Here is a 27,317-nt window from a genome sequence, read left to right on the forward strand (position 1 = left end):
ACAAGCTGCGGGACCAACTCAAAACAGATGGCATTCCCTCAGGTTTCTTCTATGTTGATACTTCACACAACCCAGCTGATGCTGGTACTCGTGGTCTTACAAGTCAAGAAATCAATAATCATGACTGGGTGAGAGGACCACGCTAGTTAGAACAAAGCACAGGCACATGGCCGTTAAAGGCATCACCCCACGAATCTGAGGTGGTGCAGATTTCAGGTGGAGTATTCGTATACAGGATGGGAGACTACGGAGAGGGGGTGATTCCGTCCATTTCTTTCTAAATGCCGTAAAAAACGTCCCGGAAGATACGGCTTCATTCGTTTTGGTGCACCATTTTGTACAAGAGGTTCGATTGGAGCGCGCCAGCCCTGTGTGGCGCCGCATCTTCCGGGCCGTTTTTTTACGGCAATTAGCAAGAAATGGACGGAATCACCTCCCTCTCCGTAGTCTCCCATCACGTATAGGAGTACTCCACCTGAAATCTGCACCATCTCAAATTCGTGGGGTGATGCCTTTAAGGTCCACCGATACAATCGCAGAAGTGGCCAACACAAAAGAAGAGTGTGCGATTTCCATAAACGTAATTGCTAAAGTTAAAAAAAAGACGGAATGTTCTTATGGATTTGAAGTGATTTTCCACACTCAAAAAAGCATTGCGAACAATGGCAACAGTTGGGAAAGTTCTCAAGCAGTGGTCATTATCTACGGAAAAAGGTAGATTTACTGTTATAATCCTCAAAAAGGTTAATGATTTTGATTCTGATAGCGAAATAACATCATCAGATATGGAACTCGCCGAGGAAATTCTGATAGCCACCGAACAAAGTCATTTTACACTTGAAGATCTTACGAAACAATTTCGTGACAAGAAAGTAATCCAAGACCACAGAGGGATAATTCGTCATGAATCACGCTTACAAAATGCGTATCTTCCCTTGGATACAAAATCATCTATCTTCATCATCAAAGAGTCCGAATTGGTTCGACTAATCCTGCTCAAAATTCACAATGCAAACGCACACTGTGAGAAAGATCATACTTTGACTATTGTACGCCAAAGATTCTGGATTCCGCGCCTTGCCTGTGCCTTCAAAAAGTATTTGGGCAAATGCACAACATGCAAAAAGTACCAAGGACTCCCCTTGGGGCTCCAATAATGTCACCACTTCCAAGAGATCGAGTCCTGGTCTCAAAACCGTTCCAAAACACTGGGTTTGTCTTCATGGAGACATTCACTTCGAAAACCCAAGGAAAAATGTATGTGTGCTTATACACGCGCCTAACGACAAGAGCAGTACACCTCGAAGCTGTTGAAAACTTATCAACAGGAGCATTCTTAGAAAGCTTTATACGCTTTGTGTCGCGTAAAGGTGTGCTAAAGATCATGCGCAGTGATTGTGGCTCAAACCTAAAAAATGGTGAGCGCATCATAGAAGTAATATTCAAAAAAGATAACAATACAGGTAGCTCTGTTATGACCTACTGCACAAACGAACGAATAAACTGGATCTTCAACCCTCCAGCGCCACCATGGATGGGAGGCGTATGGGAAAGACTAGTAGGAAAGGCGAAAAAGGCTCTAAACAAGTCAATAGGACGAAGGAAGTTAAACTTCCCTGAGATGTGTACGGTGCTGACAAGAACTGAAGCAATTCTCAACACGAGACCGCTTACAAAATGCGATACTGATGACATCACAAAACTTCTGCTTCGCCCCATTGATTTCTTGCAAGGAAATATCAAGTATTCCATCCCAAATGGAAGTGCATTGCATGATCAAACAGATCCGGAATATAATCCTACGCCTATACAAACTGAAAAACAAGCGCTGGAAGCAATCCGTTTTTCCGAAACGATTGCAGAAAAGTTTTGAGAATCTTGAAAGTCTCAACACTTGATATCTTTTCGAGAAAATGATAAAATGAACTACAAACAACCAAGACATCTGAAAAGAACAGATCCGGAGCTCGGAGAGATAGGACTAATCGAGCAAGATCTAGTACCGAGAGGAAATTGGCCGTACGGCAAAGTAGTGGAGGTCATGATCTTTGCGGATGGCTTAATAAGATCAACAAAAATCCTTATGCCAAATCATCGGATCATCCAACGTCCGCTCAATAAAATTTTTCCTTTAGAAATACGAAGCTCCGCAAAAGTCCGGAACAGCGACAATACAACCTGTGAGGCAGCTCCCTCAACAAGCAACAAAAGACAGATATTGACCCGCGCATCAAAAACGCGAGCATATGATGTCATAAAGGAATTCGAAGAAGAATTGGATAGCACACAGAGCTCTATTTCCATAAGCTTAAATGTTGTGACGATATTACCATTCCTTTGCCTGATATCCCCAAGCCTAGCTACAAAAGCACTAACAACAAATGTCTTATGGAACAAAAGTGTGGTCAGAATAATACCACTAGGCCAGCCTTTTTTTAACGCCAACCGGTATCGTCATCAACAAGCCATCAGCAAGCCACCAGCCGTCATCAACACACCTGCACCAAGCCGAACCCTTAAGCCACTATCAACTAAACGTCAACGCACCACCCATGCCACTCCACAAACTCCACAACAGTCGAGCCGTACGAAGGGAAAGATTCATCTAACTAGAAATTGGTGTCGTAATTTATTATGTCGTGTTCGTGTCGCCCGCGGCAGTATCATCGACCCCGATGATAGATAAGGGGCGTGGTATAAAGTGCCGTTCGCTGTTATGGTTATTTGCGCATTGTACCGTCCACTAGTGCGGCAGACAACGCTCTGCCCACGCCTTCATTCGATCATATTGCTGGCAACTGTTGCTCACCTATAGTCGGGTCAAAACGACATGAAGCCGGGAAATTTGCGCAAGCGGCTGCGCTCGAAGCGGAGCGGTGGCGCTTAGCGGTTGGGATCGTGTTAGGATCCTCGCCGCCGCCAAGCACCTCTGCAGTTCGCCATGGTCCCACCTCGATTCTAACCGCTGTCTCCACCGCACCGCTTCCGAGCGCGGCCGCTTACGCAACGGTCCGTGCTTCATGTCGTTTTGACCCAACTATATATTCATATAATAAACACATTCCAGTGAACCACCGCCTTTGGTCTGTTCTTTCAGCGTGATATAATCCCTAAGTTTCTAGTCACCCACTGTCACAATTGTCACAACAACGTTACTTCTACCTTTAGCATTAGCCGCAACATGTGACTTTATCATCCACCGCCAATGTGTGGATTGCTTCACTGCTTTTTCGAAGGGTACTCGAATGATCTCAATATACGTCCGTTTCATTGATGCTCCCAGTGAAACACGGTTATAATTAGTTTGAACCAGTAGAAAAAAAAAGAATAATTAAGAATAACAATAAATGGTTATTATATACCATATAATCAATCAGAAGCATCTTTCGACTGCTGTGTATAGACAAACACCAACAAACGAGGAGAAGTACGAAAATGACAGTAGCAAATCAATCACATATTCTTCTAAATACCTAGATAAGCGATGCGCCTTGATTAACTGAACAAACAAAACAGAAGGATTTTAAGAAGAAATGTGGGTGCTATTCGTTATGAGATCATAAGGATGGGTAAGCTCAGAGTTGTGCCAGTCTCAAGCAACTTTACCAACTAATTTGGATCAAGCTGAAAACATCTTAAAGGATTGCCAAGAAGAGAAAAGAGACATGTCGCTGAGGTCAAGTACCACACATATCAGGTGCTAAAATACCCAAGATGAAAGCACATCAAAGTGCACAACTTTCTCTCTAAACAAGCTAAAGTAGGCATAACAACCTAGCGGCAACTGAGAATTAAAATTATGAGCTCTGTGGAGGTTCACAAAGTATCACTTGTAAAAGTCGTCAAGGTTCATCATCAAACTAATTATGTTCCTCCAAACAATGAGCTGAGCAATAAATATAAGAGCCAGACTGTCCCATATTCGCTAGCAAATAATTTCGGCAGCCGCAATGAGAACTGAGGCCAGAACTACTGCTACGTTGACAGAAGTCATACGAACTGGGCTGTATAACCCATGCATGCTTGTCCTCAACTCAAAATAATCGTACTCAACGTCTACGTTTCCTTCTGAAACAAAATGGTCATGTGCGAAATGCTTGAAAATGAGTCAGACAGTAGATCTATTAACGCAAGTATAAGAGGGAGAAATCGTTTCCACACATCAAACAGGTATGTAAACGAATAGTAACATATCGTCAACACAGCTGCTCTCATCGCGCGAGCAACTCGCCAGATTAAAGGCATCACCCCACGAATCTGAGGTGGTGCAGATTTCAGGTGGAGTATTCGTATACAGGATGGGAGACTACGGAGAGGGGGGTGATTCCGTCCATTTCTTCCTAATTGCCGTAAAAAACGGCCCGGAAGATACGGCGCCGCACAAGACTGGCGCGCTCCAATCGAACCTCTTGTACAAAATGGTGCGCCAAAACGAATGAAGCCGTATCTTCCGGGCCGTTTTTTACGGCAATTAGCAAGAAATGGACGGAATCACCTCCCTCTCCGTAGTCTCTCATCCCGTATACGAATACTCCACCTGAAATCTGCACCACCTCAGATTCGTGGGGTGATGCCTTTAAGCAGTGTCGTCGACTACTAGATTTAAATGGTGGCATGAAAATGCATGTATCACCGAGAAGCAAATATTGGATTTGTACAAACGTTTGTTTAATTAAGATTGAATTCGTTCTCCACCCGTACAGTTGTACATGATTAGCGTTTTTGTGGTCGTAGTCGTAGTAGAATCTCAAAATCCGAATGTCGAGAGCATTGCGTACGGCTGCGCGCAGAACGCCATACATTTGTTGCGAACCCGTCATTGTATTCAAGTCCTCAGAAGATTGCGACCTCGCCTCGAACACCACTACACTGGCTGATTCCTCTTATTACTATCGTTTATGACGCAGCACACTTGTTGTAACGGCGTATAATTCGGGAAACGTCGGGCGTCGTTATCATTCCTGTTAATCACCACTATATGTGACTGTAAAGACTACGCATCAGTGTGCTGGTTGAGATTTCGGAGGCATACGACCGCTCGATCGAGTGTTGAAAAGGTATAGAATGTCGTAGTTGAGTACCTTCTCTGAGCACTTTTAGCGTGCCAAGCCAATAAACATACAAAAGTACTTGCCACATTCAAAAGAAAGGCCACGGGTTAATCGAGGGTATGCTACGCACGTAATGAGATGAGCGGTAAAATACAGAGTAGATATTTTGATCCTGGAGGTTCTATATGAATTCTCTTTTGATTGATTTGGTTGATTTGTAGCCAATATTTGATAATATTCTTTCTTTGTTAACGAACAACTAACGTTTTGGTGTTATCGCATTCGTCAGAACCATGAGAATCGATCCCAGTAGTGACTTATCCTCTCAAGCGCCTCACCACATAATGGAAGGGATTTAAACGATTGGAAAACCGAAGGAACAACTCATCGATTAGTGCCTACCTCATTTGGTGATTTTGGTAACGTAACGGACCGTCACGTGTTGATCGCGGTCTGGTCTGATGAATAAGATGGTCGTAGTTTCCACAGCCGTTATATTGACCTAGCGCTGAGTTCAGTCTCTGATCAGTGACCTGTCATACACCTCCGGGTGGTAGGTGTTCGCAAACGCTGCCACCTGCTGCTGAAAATCTGGATGATATAAATCTTTGATGCGACCTCGGTATCCACATTTCAGGAGCTTCCATCAAGTGGGATTATGAACATTTGTTGCTCAGCAGAAGGCATTTCTTTGAACAACTCGCTATGCCTCTTTCTCCAAGTTTCGATCCTATGGCTGTTAGTTCTAGTCATATCCGGACTGTTTACTCCCGAACCAGTGAAGCGTGGTGAGACCCACTAAGTACGAGGAGTACGTAAACCAAAGTGGTTCCGAGTGGGAGCAGAATTGCTTAGCCAGTTGAGCGCAACGCACATATTCCATTTAGTTGACATACTCGACATTCAATTGCTTAAAGGCATCACTCCACCAATCTGAGGTGGTACGGATTTCAGGTGGAGTATTCGTATACAGGATGGGAGACTACGGAGAGGGGGGTGATTCCGTCCGTTTCTTCCTTATTGCCGTAAAAAACGGTGCGGAAGATACGGCTTCAGGCGTTTTGGCGCACTATTTTCTACAGGAAGTTCGACTGGAGCGCGCCAGCCTTGTGCGGCGCCGCATCTTCCGGGCCGTTTTTTACGGCAATTAGGAAGAAATGGACGGAATCACCCCCCCCCCCCCCCCTCTCCATAGTCTCCCATCCCGTATACGGATACTCTACCTGAAATCTGCACCACCACAGATTCGTGGGGTGATGCCTTTAAACAGTCCTAAGGTCACCATGAAGTGCTTTCAAGACAATTTTTCAACCAGAGAAGAAGGATCTGCCGCAAGCATCCGAGTGGTGTTTGTACCCTCTTCACCCTTGCAGAAATCCCTTCTTCAAGGTATAAAGTCATCTCATTCGAGTTAACGTGCTGCAGAACCTAATTAATGAGTTAAAAACCACAGTTAATTCACGTAATGGTATTGGCTTTGTCGGAGGAAAGAACTTATTGATGTGGTCCTCCATTCACTTGCATTTGCAAGGTTGGGATAAATCAGATAAAGCGATTATGCAGGTGTCTACAGCGTTCTCCGTAAAAATGTTGACGAAAAGGCTAGGATTCGTGTGGTCAGCTGGGATCTAATAGCTCTGTAGGATTACTAGTAGTAGAGTTAAAGAAAAAATAACGTCACATCTCGAAAAGTAGTTAGTTTTATGTTGATTAACTCTTTCTGGGTTCGCCACACTTTCAAGTTTTTCTTCGAACCTCGTGAACTACACCCTTCCCCTATCTATTCGTGGAGCGATCCCAAAATCATTAATTTCGTGGTACTCTGCTTTTAATAAATGCTTGCCACTAAGATTAATGTATGGATTTTCTTTTGAATTTCTGCTCATAGGAGAAGTGAATCTATTTTCATTTCATAAGTTGGGGTTTCCGAAATCATACTTCTCTGAAAACTGAGTCAGGATACAGTGTCCCCATCAATTTTACAAACACGGAGTATTACTGGGAAGAAATTCATCTAGATGTTAACTTTCCTTACCGTGTCCTCAAGGGAAATTCATCACATGTGCGCTGTTTATAAAAGCTTTTTTTTCCGAAAAATGACTTCTGCTGTAGTCACTTTTTCATCTCTCTGAGGTTAGCCTTAGTGCACTTTTAAAATGGTAAAAGAGGTTTTTTTCTTGTTAGAACAGGAACAGACATATATACTATAATTTGACCTGGGTCATAAGTTTATACCTATGAAACTTACCCTTAAATAACAATAAACCTATATCGCTTATGCAGCAAAGGAACACTGGAGGTGCTGAAAATCAAAAACATCACAAATGACGATCCAGCTCTTTGAAGGCATCACCCCACGAATCTGAGGTGGTGCAGATTTCAGGTGGAGTATTCGTATACAGGATGGGAGACTACGGAGAGGGGGGTGATTCCGTCCGTTTCTTCCTCATTGCCGTAAAAAACGACTCGGAAGATACGGCTTCATTCGTTTCGGCGCACCATTTTGTACAAGAGGTTCGATTGGAGCGCGCCAGTCTTGTGCGGCGCCGCATCTTCCGGGCCGTTTTTTACGGCAATTAGCAAGAAATGGACGGAATCACCTCCCTCTCCGTAGTCTTCCATCCCGTATACGAATACTCCAGCTGAAATCTGCACCACCTCAGATTCGTGGGGTGATGCCTTTAAATAACTTTCCTTGCCGTCCAAAAACATGATATGATGCATGAATTACGGATGTTGGAGATGTCTGGCAAAAGGTGTAGATCATGTGGAGAAAATCACGTATGAACGAAACTATGTAAAGCATCTCTTAGTAAAAAAAAAAGAAACATTTGGAAAGAATGCATCCGACTAATTTATGCTTATATAATTGAGCAAGAGTTTCATGTTCACCGCATATACTGTTTGGTTTGCAATTGTCTTCTTAATATTACCTACCCTCATATTTTAAATATTCTATTGAAGAGTGTTTGAAGATTGTTGAAGTCCGCCAGTGGTATTGAAGTGATTAAAACTGAAATGTTTTTTTACTAGTATGATTTAAACTATAATTTTTTTTTCGCTATGGCATGCCTTATCGAGAATACTTGATATATTTCCCGATTGGAGCCACTGAATAACGACTGCAACGTATCGATAACAGTTGTAATCTGTTGGTAATTTTCCTTTGTCTAACATTCCTTCAAGATCGCTGAAGCGCGTGATCAAACGTGACGCTTTCGCGAGATAAGGCAACGACGTGCTTGACACTCTTTTCGCAGCATGCAACGACTCAACGAAGACGATATCCACGTAAGGCACTCACTTATGAGTCTCAGAAACATAAAGTTACATTAGGATTTTTGTGGAGATCGAATATTATGTGCAAATCACAGCATCAACAGCTTTTTTTCAACTTTTCCCAGTTTAAGATAGTTCACAATGTCACATCGGAGATGTGGGATCAGTTGAGGGAGTTAGTGCGGACGATGGATGACTGGACAAGTCATGATGAAGCTATGTATCAGCTGCTGCCGGAGCTGAAGAACGTCTACCCGCTCTTTGCGCTGAGGAAGTCAGGTGATCGGAAGGATTTTTTTGTTATTTTTCTCATTCAAAATGGTGCATTTCAGATAAATATCTGCTAGGTGGCCTTGCTGTGGTGGTGACTGATGTTGTGTATTGTGCATTTTACATCATGCGTCCCGGCGTTCAAGGGAAAGGGATCGGATTGAAGATGATGAATCAAATTATGCACATGATGTCTGATCATACCAAGAAAGTGCCGGTAGTTGGAAGATCAGGTAGTGGAAGTTTTTCTGCTTCTTTCTGCGACTGAAAGTTTGAAGTTCTTCCCATGTCCAACTGTTCTCCACATCTAAGAAACATATACCATTCCAAGAATAGTATTGGTGCTTTGACAGGCATACTTCTCTTTAGTGGAATATTGTTGTGGAATTGTAAGTGTTGGTGCTGGGAAATGTATACGAGACCTATAATTCCCAGAAGAAGATGCACACGGCGCATGTCAGGTTCTTCGACCTGTTAATGTTCTGGTCCCGATTAGTGCGCACAGCCGCACGTTTTCCCATATCTGCGTCACTCGTTAAGTTTTCCCGCTCTACTTCACAAAAACTGATTTTCTGTAGGGTGCAACCAGCATTACCTGCGAAGATATTGAGGTGCGGAACGGGGGTAACCGTTCTGCACATATACCACCCCCAGATTATCCACAGCCCTCGTGTAACTGGCCCCTTTTCGGGCTGCTTGGAGTAAATTCCCGTAACTCTCACTCGTTTGTAACGGTACAGGTGCCTTCAAGTTGCAGAAATAAGTTGCTTTACTTATTCTACTGTGTTTTTTTTTTCTCAGAAAAATGATGTTAATATACTTTCAGTGTCGTCGATGCTTGACAAGTATACTGGCCCACCACTCTACGCGGTTCACCTTTTTGAATTGTATTCATTTACACTTCCCAAAAAAGAACTATTACACATATTCCCTTGCTCAGTGAACAGTCTCGCTCCGAAATCCACGAAGGTAAATATGAAAAACTAATGTTTACCTTTAACGCGATACGCATCAACGGTAGATGGAGTAGTTATGTGTTAAGAAGTTGTGTTTTTTTTTCTAAGTAGTTTCGTTCATTCTTTTTGTTGACATGCAAAGGCTGAAAACGTTGCGGTGATTTGCCTTAAATCTCACTCCCGTTATTCTGTGTTTTTGTGAGAAAAGACAGTTTATCAAAACTTCAGCCTAATTTTCAGAAGAGGAGACTTTTAGAAGATGTTTATTGAGAGTATGGAGCATAAAACTGAGGTCATGAAAGTATTTTGACTTTATCGATGAAAGTAATTTAAAATTGCTGGATCACTGTTTACAGTGGTAGTCAATAAATTAAATATCATAAAATGAAAAGTCATAATGTGCCGCCTCAGACCAACTAAGCCTCTCATCCCTTCAAAGTGGATAAGTTTGTACCGACTTGTCAAGGAGGGCAAAAACGCAAGATTGTAATATCGGTTTTCACCATCGAGTATAGTATAAGCTATAGCATATTATGGTGTAGCATACTATAGACCACATACTCGTTCATTAAGCGACTCCGAACTGGAGTCCGATTTTGTTCATCCTAAGCAGATTTATCAAAGTCAAACACTTCATCCTTTATAGCATTTTCTAGGTCGTATCAACTTTGCAACGCTTGCCGTTTTGCTTTCCGCTGCCGTGCAATTCACAAAGGGAAATAATAAAATGCTCACATATTATTTAAAAATGTTTGACTCTAAAATCAGGTATGATGGATGAAGTCTCTAGAAATGAAGTTATTAGTGACAATATGTGGAACGTTTAATCCAATTTTCGTTTTGGTTTGTATTGAGAAGAAACTATGGGGTACCCGTGAAGTTCTTCTGACACCGAGTATCTCCAGAGCTCTGAGGAAGATACATATCTCTTAGTGGATCACTAGATAAAACTTGAAAAGAATGTTTGAAAAATTTACTTAAGGACATATTTCAGTTTTTGTCGGAGTGTCCCTGCTTTCATCCAAAAAACGAAAGTTCCTAATCAAAGAGAGATAAAATTAGAACAGAAATGCAGTTTGAAGAAATCACATGAAAATAATGAGAAAATTTCCTTCCTTTGTACCCTGCGAAGTGATATTCCCCCTAAGCAATTGGCCAAAATCTTTAACAAACAATGGAGATTCAGAACACATTCAAATGCAAAAAGACAACTGTTGAGGTTTCGAGTGTATTTGAACTATCTATTTGCTTGCTTTTTTTAAAATCTATTTATTTGTTTTAATGGTTCTTTGTAATGCTGTGAGGAACGTTTTCCGGATAACGCAGGAATTAAATATATCTATCCCTGAGCGAGTATGCATGCATGTATTTCCAAATGTGTTTCTACCATACGTCATAATAGAGCGAAGGTTTTGTTTTTATTTTCTGTTAGACAGTACATACGGATAAAAAGGATAAAGTGTCTGGCGTTAATAAAGTGTCCGATTGGACCGTTTACCGAAGCGCCACCGCGTTTACTTTAATTCAGAATAGTTTGAGATTTACGAACTTGCGGGAGTTAGAAAATGTATCAAGTCAGTGTTTTTACGCAGTTTTCCATGAAGTCAGAGGAGTATTTGCTTTTCAAATACAAAAAGACATTTCTAGCTCGTGAAATGTCCTCGCTATAAATTCGAAATTACTTCACAACGATTTATACGACGAGCACACAAAAATCCGCTCTAGTCCACGTGAACGCATGTTCATTAAGGAACTGAATGCTGAACAATTCGAGAAGGTTTGCGCGTACGATCAACATATCACTGGTAGAGATCGCCGAGCATTCCTTAAAGACTGGCATTCGCTGTTCTTCACCAAAGGTAAGTAGTTAATTGTTCTTCAAATATTTCAACTGGAGGCTGCGTATCGCTAACTTGGCGATGCTGGTATCCGTAGACACATGGATAATGGTAGGAATATAAACGCGATTACGCTCAATTCCCCCTACTGACCCTGAAAAGGCGCATGAAACAGCTTTGTGTCTCTGATCTCTTCTTCCCTACGTTGCTACCTATCACGGGTAATAGGATGAGGACAATGTGCAACACCTCTAAGCTTACGCGGAGTGGATACTTTCTGATGCCTATTTGTATTTGTTCGCATTGAGGGTATATTGATTAAATTAAATGCAGCACATACCAGGAATCCGGTGTGGTTAGGGAATCCGCGGAAAGAACTAGAAATGGGATTGTAGATAGCGGATCCGGGCTGGCCCCGCTCATGCCTCCTTAGTCGTCATAAAAAACGTGAGAACCGCTTTAGCGCCTATAAAGTACGTTAAAACGCCCCTCTACGTGGACGTTCAGGTCTTCTCGTCTCTCCCTCATCGTCTTCAAAAAACGGACAGAAGAGCAGTTTAGACGACGATTTCAGTTGCAACGCACAACCCCTTGCCACGCGCCGTATCCGGCTGCGAGCGGTCGAAGATTAATGAGGTCTTCCCCCCTCCGCCTATTCAATTAAAACCAATGAAAAGGCTTCTGAGGGGACCGGAACTTGTGCAAAGAAGAGCGTTCTAACGTATCTCGTAGGAACTAAAGAGGTTTTCGGTGTAATACTTTCAAAATTACGCCCCGAACTCTACCCACCACAGAAGAGCCCGCAACATTGAACATTTTCCCAAGCTCCGAATCACTAACAAAGAACAGGCGCACGAAAAAAGATTTTCTTTTGCAAAATATGGTTTCTTCTAATTGGTGTATTATCTAGTTTAGTCGATATATTATCTCGAAAGAAAGAAACTCCGTTTTGTGAAGAATGTGTACTGATATTTGACATATTTTCACTGGAATTGTCTGCAGTATTTTTGTTTCTGTTGTTTCTGCTTCTATTACTATTCGTATCACTAGAATCGGAAAAAAGATTCTTCTTAGTAAATACCTTACTTGGATAGGCAAATGAAGCATCAAATAATCTCCCAGAGAAATTCACATGGTCATATCCAGAGAGAGAAAGAAAACCAAAACTTTTAGGAGTTGCACTGTTCGACGCTGCAGGAACTGTTCATGGACTGATTGGCGCTTCGCCACTCTTGTATGACGGGAAGATCTTCAAAATTGGACCGATATTCGCCGCCTCACGGGATAACGCTTGTTATCTGCTCAAATGTATCACAGATATAATTCAAGTGCCAGATGCAAAATTTGTGACTCACATTTCTACAAACACGTCTGGAGACTGGATGTTGAAGAAGTGCAGAGACGCCAACATTCCCCTCACACTTACAGGAACTTCACTCAATCCTACTTACACAAAACTCATCTATAAGGATCCCTGTGTCACTGAATTAATGTTCGCTCCCATGAATACTCCCATTTTTTTTGACCGATAAATAAAGGTTATCTCTTTTCTCTAATGTCTGCAGAGAATTTCTTGGTGCAACAGTACTTCGATAAGCTTACCAAGAAATAAGAGTACGGCAACTAATATCTTCATCACATGACACAAAAAGGATGTTAAAGGAAAATCCTCACTTCTGGATAAATGCTATATTATAATCTAGAAGATCTATTGCGAGAGGGAAACGGGAAAAAGCCAAGAGCCACGACGGTTTTGCTCAGGACCAGCGGCACCAATCGCATTCCGGATACATGATCGCATTATGCTTGAGGACCTCTTGTAAACCCATGCTCAGATCTTACGACGAAGTTTGTGTATCTCCAGGAGCCTTGCAATTGCGTAAGCGGCTGCACTCGAACCGGTGCGGTGTAGCTAGCGGTTAGGATCAATGTGGGACCATCGTGAACTGCAACGATGAGTGGAGCTAAAAAGGGTCTTCCACAATCTTAACGACTACGCTCCATCGCACCGCATCGAGTGCAGCCGCTGACGCAACTGCACCGAGTTTCATGTTTGTTTGACCCGACTATAACTCTAAAACTGGTGCCTAACCTGCGAACTGAAGAAGAATCTTTACCAGCGCATCACATAAGCTAAAATAGGATTGTTATAGCCATTAGCTATTTTCCTGTTTTTACTACCTTATAAGAGGTAGGTATTGCGCAGCCTGTAAGATGTCTGAATCCGCCATAGTGCCAACCAAGCTATTCATCACTCCGGGGAGAATAAATTGATACAAGACTCGACTGGGAGGATAAAACCTTTGACCTGACACATCGGCTAGCCCCCGCTAGTCACTGTTTAGGCTAGTTTTTTGTATTTGAAAAGCAAATACTCCTTTGACTTTATAGAAAACTGCGTAAAAACACTGACTTGATACATTGTCTAACCCCCGCAAGTCATTGTACAAGCGAATTACATGTTCGTAAATTTCAAACGATTTTGCATTGAAGTGAACGTGGTACTGCATCCCAAGCGAAATCCCAAGCAAGAGAAATTATTAGCGCCAGACACTTTAACCTTCACTTTGTTACAGATGTCCTAGGATTGTAACTGCTAAAATATGCTCTCAATTGATTTGAACCCAAGGATCTCCCTCACTAGAGGGATCACAACCGGTTAGTCGTGAGGCTGTGTGGCGCGTCTCCAGCTGGCAGATAGGGGGCTAATCGCGGGTCAAAAGTGACCTTGTGGCTGCCCTGAGACGCAGGTGATTTTAGGGGAGGGACTCCCTGTTTCTGCTCTGCCAGGACTGACTCATAATATTCTTGTAGCCCGCAATTCGGTCCGGCCAAAAGCCTGCATTCTAGGGAGGGAGGTGCAAAGGAGACGGTTTGGAGTTGCCTCCAACAAATAAGCACCACCTGTCCACTCCAGAAAAACGCTATAAAATTATATGTATCTCACAGTAATAAGATAGTATACTGATCCCGAAGGAAGCCTGGTACAGTAGCGCCAGCAAGGGCGTGGTTGCAGGAGTCTTATAGGCTACCAAAATGGAAAAAGACTAGGATGATTATCTGTACTTATAACGTCCTTATAACTTAAAATCTTCGTCGCTTACGATCCAACACCAAGCTACGAAGAAGAAGTCGAAGCTTCCTATATGGACCTCGAGAAGTTCTACCGAGAAGATCATGCCTTCTACAAGGTCATAATTGGCGATTTCAACGCCAAAATTGATCCAAGAAGAACGCCTGAGGAACTTCACATTGGGACTCACGGCCTACAGTGGAGTGAACAGGAGGAGAGGCTCTCTGAGTTCATCATGACGACTAAGATAATCCATGGGAACTCGCAATTCCAGGAGCCCTCCTCTCTACGTTGGACGTGGGAGGGTACCGTAATGAAGTGGACCACATCATCGTCAGTAAAAGGTTTTGCCTGACGGATGCCGCTGTTGTGCCAAAGTTTTATACGGGATCGGACTATTCCCGGCTTCCGGCTCGTTGATCATATTTATGACTGCACGAGGAAGGGTCAGAGCTCCAAAACCACCAAGAAAGGCCTCTCCCCGGAAACTCTAGTGCTTATACGTCAGCGTGCAGCTGCACTAGCAGCAGGAAACCAAGAACTCACGTCCGAGCTCGCAAGGCTTTACAGAGAGGCGACAAAGAAAGATTTTAGGGAGAGAAGAGCAGAAGTGCTGGCTGAAGCTGCAGAGGCGGGAAAAAGCATCCGCTATGCCCGTCGAGGCTTCTGCAATCGCAGGACGAAGATAACTGCTCTCTGGAATCCGAAGGGAACAATCATTTCATATTTCATCGAGAATGGAGGAATGGAGAAAATGAGCTACGACTTCACACCCATGCGGACATCCATGCGAGCAAGCAGAGTTTCGAAAGGGATTCAGCACGATTGACTAAATTCACACTGTTTATGAAAGTCATCAGGGTGTCACGAGAGTACAAGATGTCGCTCTGTCTCATATTTCTCGACTTGAAGAGGGCTTTCGACTCAGTTGGGACGGAAGCGATCATGAAAGCTTTGGACAAGCAAGGCGTCCATACTTAACACATAATTGTACTTCGAGAGTTGTACAGTAACTTCACAACGAGAATTTCACCATTCTGCAACAAAGTCCTCATTGACATGCAGAGGGGTCCGACAGGGTAATACAATCTCACCTAAAATATTCACAGCCACCCTCGAGAACGCGGACTTTTCATTACTATGCGCAGTTTTGAGTCTGACAAAGTGTTAACGGACCATTCCTGAACCCTATATGTGCGCGCTTATTATTTCTATTTCTATTAAAACCATTTCTACAAGATTTTAATATAAAGGAGATAAATTTATTTGTGAAGCTAGAATATATCAGGGACTGAAAAAATCGACCATTATTCATTAGTCTCTTACAAAATTCATTTGAAATGCACCTTTCGTGAGGAATTTCGTTATCTCAGAAAAAATAAAAGAAATACCTTCTAAGAGAAGGACAATGGAACCAAACTTCGCTCAACACATGTCTGACGACCTACAGACCCGTCACACAATGTGACAACTCTATAATCTCATGATTTGATAAAGGTTCATCAGCCCTACAAGTGAGAGATCCGGCTTCTTCTACCTACAATGCACAAAGTAAGAGATAGAAAGTTTACATTCATGCTCAATAACTTCTATAGAGCAGAAAGAAGAAAGAAAGACTAGAGGTCACACTCCTCGACGTTGTTAAAGCTCAACACATCACCTTGCTCACTTTGATCACTTTGACTCCCGCTCTTTCTCGATTTGCTCGAGCAGTTCTACTTCTATTTGTCCCTATTGCGTGCGAACGTCGCCAAGTGGTTTCTCTTTTCTTGTAGGACACGAAGAGTATCGAATAAGTCGCCAGTCTAGCTGTAGTGTGGATAGTATCGGGTGCAACCCAGTTGCTCACGTCTCTGGTGTTGTTAACGTGTAGGGGCCACCTTATTTTGCTTTCCATGGCAAATTCGATTTCGTCTCTAATCTTCGAGAGCTGACATAAGACAGAACTTCGGATCTCCTCCTCGATACAAGATACTCCTAGCATCACTCTTTCGATTGAGCGTTCAATAATGCTCATAGCATTTTCTTCTTGCTTGCGAAGTACCCAGGTTTTCGAAACCATAGGTTAAGGCAGGGAGAATTGTGTTGTGTAAGCCAGCACAAAGTCGGATGTTAATCTTTTCTTCACTACATTTCCGATGCTTTTATATGGTCACCTGTCACCATCAACAGCTCGTTTTCTCCTGCCCACTCCGCAGGCCAGGTTCATTTGCCGACACAGATAAATGTAGTTGCTGCATTCGAATATGTTCTTCGAAAGGGGTGGGGCTCGGGTGGAGCATCAGAGGAGGTCGTCTTTCCCCTATTCTAGCTGAAACTGCATCCACCTGTTTCGTCGAATTCGGTCAGCATTCGTTAAGTTAGTTGATGCTAGATGTTATTAGAACGATTTTTTTCAGCAAAGCGTAGCTGGTGCAGCTGCCGACCATCAGTATTTAGTCCAATATCGTCCAACTTTCGCATTGCGTTCTTGAGAGAGGCCGTGAATATTTTAGGTGAGATTGTATTACCTTATCGTAGCCCACTCTTCACATCGATGTTGACATTCTTAGAATGGCGAAATTGCGGTCGTTAAACGCAGCATTTTCGACGCCCTTTGTTTTTTTTTTTGCGTTTGATTGGGGTGATACAGACGCTCAAGCGGCATGAAGCTTCTCCTAATAAAGGTCAAAAAGCCATAAAAGACGCGAGGAAAGGGAAAAATGGATAGTCCCAACAAGAGGTTTACCCCGAACTCTATATTTGCCCGTGGAGACTCCAATATCGTCACCTTCGTGATACACTGCCCTTAAGCAGAGTGAATGAGTACCATAAGAGCTTTTATGAATATTAGTTTCATCGCTATTCAACTAGTTTGTTCAAAGGTAGGAATATTGGAACTCGGTTACAAATTATGGAGTATTAACTAAGATATAAACTATACCCTCTTCAAAGGAGAATAGAATAATCTACTGCATGTAAAGTTTTGTTTTGTTTCCTCTAAAAAAAGTGCAACAACTATCTAACTATCAAACTGTCTTCTAATTCAAGTTTTACAGAAAATTGAGTAAATTATGATAATTGAAAATTATCGAGAACACATACTGAAATAGCACATTTCCAAATCTTTCTAACAATGTGGATTATCTCTTTTGTTTGTCTTTGTTTAATAAGAAAGTCCATTTTATCGGAAGGTGTAAAATTTCTGATTTCGGCCACTTCTGCACGCTATTATTATATTATTCGTGGATTGTTGCAAAAATGTTGGAACTATGCAAAATGTCTTGTGAGAGAGAGGCGTAGAACGTCTTCTTCTATGTTTACAAACTTACCTTTTTCTTGGACTGAGCGCGTGTTTACTTTTTAAACTGATAAAAGTGGTTTTTCAGCGTAACATGTCAGGGTAAAAAAGCTATGCTGCTAATGTACTTTGCATTTTGAACGAGAATAAAAGTCATTGTGTAATTTGGCTTCGAGGTGAAGGTACTCCGATTGGACATAAAAATATACGAAAACTCCAGAGAATTATAAAATAACAGACACAACATGACATGCATTACAGCCTTCAAAGAAATTGTTGTTACTGTTTGAAAGAAAGAAAAAAGAAAGATTAGGATTTATATTACTTCGTTAACATTCAGTCACACATAAGAGTATCAGAACTTATTGTGTTTTGCTCCATAAGGCAATGTTTTCAGGACTTTTTGGGTATCTATTGATAGTTTTCTGTTTGTTTTGGATTAAGGAGTAAGCCTTGAGTGGTTTTTTTTCCAAAGTAAAAATGCAAATAGAAATAAAAACTATTACCAAATTAGTGTACAACGCTGGATAGAAAATTGTATCATTCTAGAAGAAATTTATGTTAAAGTTTTTTAATTTTACAGATTCTCATTTTTTCAGGCTATTGAAATGGAGTGTCACGTTTGAAAAAATGAAGGAGTCTTGATTGACAGCTTCAGTTTTTGCAATGTAAAATGAAAAAAAGGAGGGAGAAGGCTAAAAAAAAGCTTAGAAAACAAGCATAAATCAAACAAAACCAATAAAAATTATCAAAAAAAAAACTGTTACGTGATAGCAGGATATCACTGGAAACCTTGGGAGGAACTAGATTAGAGACTACGCTGTTGACCCATTTGCTGTAATTTTTTGTTTTCAAAGAAAAACTAGAAAAAAAAACAGAATTTACCCCCAAAATGCAACACTTGAGTCGGCCTATGCTATGAGATCAAAATTCATAATTTTGAAAGGGTGAGCGCTATCTTCAAGCACTGTTCTTTTTAAATATATAGCACCAATCTAAGGTTCAGTGGCCCAACTGTTTTGATTAAATACAAAAAAAATGGTCCAGACTGCTTCATTTTGTCCACGTCACACTTCATTTTAATGTTTTCAAAAAGCAAAACTTAATGGAATGTGGAGAGAAATATCTTTTTGATGTTTGTCACTTCTAACTACATCAACAACCATCACTGCTACTGGAGAGCATTGATTCAGTTTAGGTAAGTCCTTCAGAAAATTGTTTATTATTGTGTAGAAATTGAATAGTGGTCAGTTTTTAATTTCCTACGTGCCGTTTTTTTTCAGAATCGTTGCCAGAACTGAGTTGAATCGACCCTACGTGAGATAAGGGGAAGTACACTTATTTCGCACTTTTCGCAACATGCAGCGAGTCGCCGAAGAGGACATTCATGTAAGCTTTTCACAAGTCTCGTAAATAGTTGCCGTTACACAGAAATTCTCTTAATCTATTTTACTACATCTAGTGAACAATCGCCTTTAATTTCAAGATAGTTCGGGATGTCACATCAGAAATGTGGGATCAGATGAGAGAATTAATGCGAACGGTGCCGTGGACAACTCAGGATGAAGCTGTATGGCAGCTACTGCCAGAAATGAAAAACATCTTACCGGTTTTTGCCATAAGGAAATCAGGTCAGCTGAGCGTGTTATTTTATGCATCATTTCTCAGTGCTAATAGTATTTTCCAGACACTTATGTGCTAGGTGGCCTTGCAATGGTGGTCACTGATATTCTGTACGGCGCATTTTATGTGATGCGATCAAATTTTCGAGGACAAGGAATTGGAATGAAGTTAACGTACGAGCTCACAGAGCTAGTGCGTGGTTTTGCAGAAATGAAGCCAGTGCTTGGAAGAGGAGGTAGTGGAAGGGATTTTTTTCTCAGCAATGATTATTTCCTCAAAACTCATGCTGTTCTTCCTTCACATTCACTTTAAAGGCAAAAACTTCCGTTTTCATTCCACTGTTAGACCTATGCAGGTACATAGCTTACAAGAAACACGGTAAAAACCGACTTCTACCTACAAATCCTCCAATTGACATATTAGAAGCATCCAAAGAAATCCGCCCAAAAGAAGAAAACATGGCCGACGGAAAAATATATTTTCTCAATGAACACTTTTTTTAGGGAAGTCACTTGCAGATCAGCAAAAGATTCCATTGTTCCATCATGCTGTGATGAATGTCCCCATTTTATGAGTCCTCGTTAGACATCTTGTTTTCAACTGATAATTCTGGGAGCTTTTGATGTCCCACACCCTTAGAACTACGACTACTGACAATGAGAACTATGGGAACTTGATACTGATGAGTTGAATGAACTGGTGGAGAGCCTCAGAAATCTCTTCGGACTCTGCCTTTGATTTCCTTCTCTTAATTCCTGAACACTTATGTTAAGAACATTTCAGTAAAAGAGATGATTGAGAAATACAGTGGCGCACCATTCTATTCAATCCATCATTTCGAGATGTATGCTTTTACCCTTCGGAGAGAACAGCTATTGCACTTATTCTCTTGTTCGGTGGTGAATGATCTTGTACCAATATCACTAAAAGTAAGAACTACTAGTATTATAATCAATACAAATATGTGCCGTAAAATTATATAGTTTCTTGAAAACCATAGTCTGCAAAAAAAGCTTCGATTTACATAGTTCACAGACAGCGAAACGATAAGACAGGTTATCATTCTGATATCTTTCAAAAAGAGAGAATAAAGTCCCCAAAGAAAAAAAGAGAATACGACTCGAACATTTTCTTTTTTCTCGTTCCCTCTAATACAAAGGTTATTTCCAATAAAATAAGAATGTCGTAGGAGTTTTTAACTTTTTCACAGTAGAGTATAGAAGCTTTTATAGGTTGTTGTTTTATAGGTTGGTTGTTGTGACATTTTTTGAAGTACAAGCAACGGCTGGAAGATGGGTTTAGAGAAAATTAAGCATCGAGAATAATTGTAAAAATAGCATATAGATTCATTATGAACGACAATGCAGAACAATAATTTAGTTTGCGTATATGTGTATCCTAGGATGAAGATGGGAAGTTTTTTTTTTGTTGCAAGAAATTGCAATAGAAACTGAGCGGAGTTATCATCGTTGCATTATGCAACTAAAATGCAACTATTCCAGAATAATCCCCAGGTCCTCTCTTCTTGAAACCACCACACTGGGAAGTGTATTTATTTTTGCTTGTTATGCCAACAAGGTTTAGGTGAAAATTTATTATTGACCTGACGTTTCGACAAACTCGATCAAAGGCCTGAAAATGTTTCGAGGTCTTTGAAGCAATCTATATCCCATCAAACTATTTCTCTCTTCTTGCCAAACCTCGATGTGGTGAACCTTGTTCTAAGTGCACCACGCAAGACCTTCAAAAGAAAAACAAACTGAGTAGTCTCACCGACTAGCGGGACTGGTGAACCACCGCGTTCTTAAATATTGTCACCAAGATCTACGCACTGCGCAATATCCTTAAGTACTGATGTCTGCATAACGTTAAGGAACTGCATGTATGACAATCTTATAGCTCACAGAGTGTTACGAACGCCAAGAAGTCATTGGTAATTAAGCACTCGTTTTTAATATTTATGGCTGGATTCCTGACAGAAATCCAGAACGTCTCCAATACTTTCCTAGCAGACAGTTCGTTCCCGTGTGCTAATATCGTAAATTTTTATTCAAACTCTGTTCCATCTTACTTTTCACTTTTGTGGCGTCCCAATGGTGTTATCGAACTTCCACTCCTTTTACAGCTAAATGTTTCTTGATACGCAGGTTCAGCATCCTTCCATATTTGGTAGATAACTCCAATGTTCGTCCAATCATCAGCCTTACCGAGTGGACGAACAACGCAACACTCTGACACGCACTGCCTATCGTAGAATCTATTGCGAACTAACTGTCGCTTGATGCTGTCGTTCGATATGTTCACCAATACAACATCTTCTTGCAGGTGTACTCGCAAAAGAGTCCGGTGTATAACAACACCTAAAGAGTCAGAGACAAAGGGGATGCACAAATTAATTCTACCTTCACGTGGGATCCTCAGTCTTGTTTGTATTTCGAGATTGGGTGTTAGATTTTGATCTCGTGTAACCGTTTGAATTAGATATGCTTATGGCTAGTTCCAATGATTCCTTCCGTTCTCTATCCTTTGTGCACATTGCTGTTGCTGTTTTGACCAGATTTCGGGTAATTCCAGAATATAAAATAGGCCACATGTTCTAGTCAGCTGACATTCAACATGGAGGAAGTATATAAAACCGCTGAGAATGGTTGAAAAACAGGAGTTGTGATTGTGCATGGTCCTAACGCCATCATTGTGTCGGTCTAAAACATATCTCAGTTGAACCATCCGGAAAGTAAGATCTGAGTGTTTGTGAGCAACAGATCTAACAATGAATTTGATGATATTACGAATGCAAAGGTTGTTGCGCTCGCAATCTTTGTTTCCACAAAGATAGTTCTTTCTCCTCAGATAATCTTTTCAATGGAATCAAATAGCGACGTCCATGCTTAAAGATTATAGTGATTCCGTAGATGACTTAGGAGTAGGTTCAACGCTACATAGAATCATGGAGAACACTTCAATGTACCCTTTGAAAACCAAATGCTTTGTTAACGACTTCTACTTAACAGACCTAACACTCCCTCATATAGCGAATGTGATTTTTCAAATGTTTTCAAATGATAATTTCAAAATGTAGAAAAACTTGAGGGCATATTGTTCTAATTTGAAGTCAGCGCGGTGAGGAGCATTATGCGATGTAACAGCGGGCTTATTCTGTAGACTGTATACAGGTACTTGTATGACGAATTTCCAGAAAGTTGTAAGACGGGTCCAACGGTCCTAGGTAAATGTACTGGCGCCGTAAAGCGGTGAAATAGGGTGAAAGGGTCCTACGGCATCCAATTGCTGCGCCGCTTTAACACATTTTCCTCGGAAATTGGAAAGCGCATGCAAACGGCTGTGAATAGTCGGTTCGATTGAATAGGTAGTCCGTTGTCCGGTTAAGGCCGGACATCGGCTAAGCTAAAGCATATTCTGTATCTCCGATCGATCTCTAGCAAAGCACTTTTAAGGCCACTTGTCATTTCCTTCTGTTAACTATTTATGTTCTCCAATCCTTTCAGATTCACGGCAAAACGCAACGTTCGCGGAATAATTTCTGATTATGGTTTTCCTATTAGTTAGTACCAGCCAGGACGTAGTTAACAACGAAGACACCAGAACAAAAAAAAAAACGAACGAAATTAAAGGGAGCATGACACGACGTTGAGGGTGTTGGGATCTTTTTGCAAATAGAAACGTTATTCTCGTACCGAAGCCCCCTACGAGGCACTTAATAAGATGCCATGTCACAACAGGCATACGCGTCACGTCTACAAGAGAGCGGACAATCAATCGGCTGACACTGTCTCTCCCGTTCGCTGGCAGACGCGGCTCTACACCCGGTACGACATTCCTTTTTCTGGATGCACCTTCACCCATTCCTGGATAGATCCGTTCACTCTAAATTTCGTGACTGATTGACGTGTTTGATTTGCCAGAGAGCAAAGAATGATTGTTTAGATTTGTGGAGTACTGCAGAATAATGAGGCAAAAAGAGCAAACACATTCTTTTCCACGTTTCTTCACAAAAACCTTGTATTCGTCGTTCTGCGTTGTTGTTTCCTTATTCTTCCTCATACGCCGCTGCCGCAAAACTATGAGGCTGCTTTACGCCCACTCACTGCGTCACTGTGACACTTGTGAGTTACATTCTGCCTCTTCTTCAACAGGTAAGGACGAGTGATCATAACCTCGAAAACTTCCTCACTCCTTGCTTTCAAGATTATTTGCTGAAGAGTAAAACTAGTTGAAGACATAGGTGAAAGAGATGCAGCTTTGAGAAAAAAACATATGTTCAGAATTACTGGGTAAATTTTTGATGAAGGCTTCGAAGGTTTCCATAAATCATATGAATATGTATCTTTCAAGGAAATGAAAGATGAACAGTTCGAGAAGGTGTGTGCATACGATCAATTTGACACTGGGAGAGATCGTCGGGCATTTTTAAAAACCTACCACTCGTTGTTTTTCACTAAAGGTAAGGAGTGGTTAATTACGTTCCGTAGTGCTTGCTTTTTTTCTTTTCTGTAGAAAAATCTAGCTAAGCTTCGTAAGCAGTTGTGACTGCTTCAACGTAATATACCCCTCATTCCGCATCCCATATTTCAACCATAATAATCGGATTTTCCTCCTACGAACTTGTGGTAGTCCTAATTCGAGTCGGCGAGATAATTGTAGTATTGGTAACAAGTAAGTCCTAGGTTCAACATGAAGCAGAGTCGTGAGCAATTCACGACTGAATTCTGAACGCAAGGTGCTTGAATTCCAATAAAACAAGCTACTTGTCTCAACAAAAAAGCAAAAAAACAAACAAACAAACGACTGGAAATTGACAAACTTGTCCACCTTCTTTTCACTCCTGAAGCTGTCCTTTTATAGTCGGGTCAGAACGATCTGTAGCTCAGTGGAACTGCGCAAGCAGCTGCGTACGGAATGGTGCAGTGGAGCGTAGAGGTTTGGACCGAGGGCGGCTCCTCGTTAGCACCACTCAACGCTACATTTCGCGATTCCGCATTCCCACCTCGATTCCAACTACTCTCTCCGCCGCTTATGCAACTGCATGGAGCTTCATGTCATCTTGATCCGACTATATCCTGTAAGTCTCAGGGTCCCATGGTAGTTTTTGAAATGAACCATATAGCCGCGTGAGCGCTACCGCATTCCATTATGAGGTAGAAAAAACCGTGCACTGTATAAACTGCAGAATATGTAATTGTAGCTGATGCCATCTTGTTGTGGATATGGTGGCTACGACCTGATCTCTTCCTATTATATCCAGACATCTCATAATCAAATTCAAAAAAGCGTTAATTCTTCGTTAAAGGCATCACCCCACGAATCTGGGATGGTATGGATTTCCGGTGGAGTATTCGTATACGGGATCGTAGATTATGGAGAGACAGATGATTTTGTCCATTTCTTCCTAATTGCCGTAGAAAACGGCCCGGAAGATATGGCTTCGAGTGCTCATGCGCACTATTTTCTACAATGAGTTCGATTGGAGCGCGCCAGCCTTGTGCGGCGCCTCATCTTCTAGGCCGTTTTTTACGGCAATTAGGAAGAAATGGACAGAATCACTCCCTCTACTATCCTGTATATGAATACTCCACCTGAAATCCGGACTACCTCAGATTCGTGGGGTGATGCTTTTAATTACATGACGTGTTCGAAGTGTACTAAGAAGATGAAAGAAGGCCAAGTTACAAAAACCGGATTATAATAGCATCTGAGCTAGAGACGCACTCTAAAACTTGCGGTTCACATGACATTGCGATCTCAATCAAGTTACCAACATCTCCAGGCCCGCATCCAGTATAGTTATACACAGGAGGAGAATTACGATAGGATTGTAACCACAAGCACATTCTTTCTGGAATGATGTTATCCAGTATTACTCAGTTGATTTTCTGACTTAATCGTTTCTTGGACAAACATCTAGAGTGGTAAAAATAATGGATATGCATTTTTGCCGTCTTGCGCCGCATTTATCCGTAGACGAAATTTTATCGTAGAGTAGCGTATCCAAACTTGGTCTTTCGACCGTAAATCCGTCAAGGCGAGTTTTTAAAATTAGAGAGAACCCTGATTTTTTTCCATGGAAAGCTGAAATGAGGAACAGTAACAGCTGGGCACTGAATCCACGAATGAAGAAGAATATGCGCTTGTTCACTGGCGGTATAGTAGTACTACTATTTCTTCTTTTCCCGAGAACAAAACTTTCGAGTTCATGCATTTGGAATAATTTGAATTTAATCTGGGAGTAATTTATTTTCTTTAGCTAACGTCATCATAACGTCAGCTATCATGGAAAGTTCGCTTTCAAAAGCAGCTCCATTTCATTCTTTCTTTTATATTTCCCTTTCTTCACCTCCTTTCTCTCATTTCCTTTCTTCTAACATAACAGAAACTTTTTAGTTTAGCGCTGTTGATGTACGAATCACGCTTGAAAATGTTTTGCGGCTGAAATTTGGTCGCTTTGGTAGATGAAAGCGACTTGGTTTAGAAATAACCTACTCAGCAATGCTTTACTATGTGTTCTTTCTCACAAATGGATGAAGAATAAACTATGCTAATCAATCCCTATGGGGATTCGCCCATGCGTTCGACTTCAATTCAGAATAGTTTGAGGTTAATGAACACCTCCGCAGCTTTGCAGTGACCTGCGGGGACGAGACGATGTGTCAATCCAGTGTTTTTATCCTCCCGGACAAATCTGGTACCAATTTATCGACCCCGAAGGGATGATAGGCTTAGTTAGCACTAGGGAACTTTTGAACCATTCATCGTACATTCACAGCCAAATCTCTTACCAACTGCCTTAAACCCACCTTTTTTTTGCGACCGGGAGTCTATGGGTTATGTTGATCAGAATTCTTTTTCGTACTATGCTAGTATGTTGTTGAAGCATAAAGAAATCTTTTAATATTTCCACGCACTGATCTGATCACCTGACCTTAGTGAGAAAACGTCCCTGTTGAAATGATAATTTGACTTTTTTTCTTTTTTTTAAACCTTTTTTCGAGGAAGTCTTCGCTAATGTGTATTCCTGTTTAACATCTCCGCTTTTAGCTTCTGAAATATTGTTGTAATGAAGCATGTTGTTAAACCATTGTAGAAGATATAACGTTGAGAAAACATGGGACTAAAGCCGCCCACTTCATCCTTCACATCGATCCTTTGATACGTGATGGTTGTCTAAATATAGACCCAGACTTTTTTGGCTACAACCCACTAGACTGATACTAGTTCGCAAGAAAATCATCTTTTCATTTGGAACCATTTCAACGAAGGCTTGCAACATTTCAACAAACAACAATGAAAAGGCGAGCTTTCAGGAATTGCCCTATTTGACGCTAATGGAAATATGCAAGGATTAACTGGAGCAGTACCAACGTTGAATAGTCATCACATCATCAAAATTGGACCGATGTTTGCCGCTTCACGGGAGAACGCTTGTTATCTGCTCAAATGCATCACGGATATGATTCAAACACCGAGTGCAACGTTTGTAATTTATATATCAACAAACTCAGCTGGAGACTGGATGTTGAAGAAGTGCAGAGACGCAAAAATCCCGTTAACATTCGTAGGTACCGCTGCTAACTCCACCTGCGGTAAGCGAATTATTTACAAAGACCCTTGTGCTACCGAACTTATGTTCGCCCCCATGAACTGCCCTCTTTATTTTGATCGATAGTTGTATGGTATTAGGTTCCTCTTAATATTCCATGAAAACAGCTGAAGGAACAATAGTTTATAATTTATATCAGCGCTTTATTGTCTAAACAGCATCTAACAAATCTAACATTGATTGACATCTGACAATGAACATTGCATTCGTTGAGATGATCAATATCTAAATTTAATGCAAGTACAGGAAGAAGTTTACATAAAACCATGAGCTCTAATTGAGCGCTATTGTGTAATTTAGAAGATGCACCGTGAAAGCACCGAGAATAGATC

At 41.3% G+C, this 27,317-nt stretch overlaps 5 protein-coding genes across 9 annotated transcripts; 4 read left to right on the top strand and 1 right to left on the bottom strand.

Annotated features, from left to right (window-relative positions):
* Positions 1–1,117: 1,117 nt before the first annotated feature.
* RB195_025375 (uncharacterized protein) lies at positions 1,118–1,873 on the top strand (the record flags this gene model as incomplete). Its single annotated transcript, XM_064213488.1, has 1 exon — positions 1,118–1,873. One exon carries the CDS (start codon positions 1,118–1,120, stop codon positions 1,871–1,873), a length of 756 nt encoding a protein of 251 aa, XP_064069369.1.
* A 6,439-nt stretch (positions 1,874–8,312) lies between these two features.
* On the top strand, positions 8,313–13,217 carry RB195_025376 (uncharacterized protein; the record flags this gene model as incomplete). Of its 3 annotated transcripts, none has more annotated exons than XM_064213490.1 (7): positions 8,313–8,342; positions 8,456–8,609; positions 8,663–8,833; positions 9,427–9,569; positions 11,307–11,415; positions 12,568–12,740; positions 13,098–13,217. In XM_064213490.1, the coding sequence occupies 7 exons, from the start codon at positions 8,313–8,315 to the stop codon at positions 13,215–13,217; spliced, it is 900 nt and encodes a 299-aa protein (XP_064069370.1). The 3 variants fall into 3 exon arrangements, with proteins under 3 accessions (XP_064069370.1, XP_064069371.1, XP_064069372.1); XM_064213491.1 differs by having other exon boundaries at positions 8,462–8,609; XM_064213489.1 differs by lacking the exon at positions 13,098–13,217 and having other exon boundaries at positions 8,462–8,609; positions 12,568–12,926.
* Positions 13,218–14,825: 1,608 nt separating this feature from the next.
* Positions 14,826–15,296, top strand: RB195_025377 (uncharacterized protein; the record flags this gene model as incomplete). The annotated part of the gene is made up of 1 exon (XM_064213492.1): positions 14,826–15,296. One exon carries the CDS (start codon positions 14,826–14,828, stop codon positions 15,294–15,296), a length of 471 nt encoding a protein of 156 aa, XP_064069373.1.
* Positions 15,297–16,115: 819 nt separating this feature from the next.
* Positions 16,116–16,529, bottom strand: RB195_025378 (uncharacterized protein; the record flags this gene model as incomplete). The annotated part of the gene is made up of 1 exon (XM_064213493.1): positions 16,116–16,529. One exon carries the CDS (start codon positions 16,527–16,529, stop codon positions 16,116–16,118), a length of 414 nt encoding a protein of 137 aa, XP_064069374.1.
* A 2,577-nt stretch (positions 16,530–19,106) lies between these two features.
* RB195_025379 (uncharacterized protein) lies at positions 19,107–27,051 on the top strand (the record flags this gene model as incomplete). 3 transcript variants are annotated; one of them, XM_013446581.2, is made up of 4 exons in its annotated part: positions 19,107–19,136; positions 19,234–19,378; positions 19,435–19,605; positions 26,690–27,051. In XM_013446581.2, the coding sequence occupies 4 exons, from the start codon at positions 19,107–19,109 to the stop codon at positions 27,049–27,051; spliced, it is 708 nt and encodes a 235-aa protein (XP_013302035.2). The 3 variants fall into 3 exon arrangements, with proteins under 3 accessions (XP_013302035.2, XP_064069375.1, XP_013302036.2); XM_064213494.1 differs by lacking the exon at positions 26,690–27,051 and adding an exon at positions 19,874–19,944; XM_013446582.2 differs by lacking the exons at positions 19,107–19,136; positions 19,234–19,378; positions 19,435–19,605 and adding an exon at positions 23,727–23,832.
* Positions 27,052–27,317: the final 266 nt, after the last annotated feature.

This window comes from Necator americanus, chromosome X (genome assembly GCF_031761385.1).
Source record: "Necator americanus strain Aroian chromosome X, whole genome shotgun sequence".
In the NCBI taxonomy this organism is placed as follows: Eukaryota; Metazoa; Nematoda; class Chromadorea; order Rhabditida; family Ancylostomatidae; genus Necator; species Necator americanus.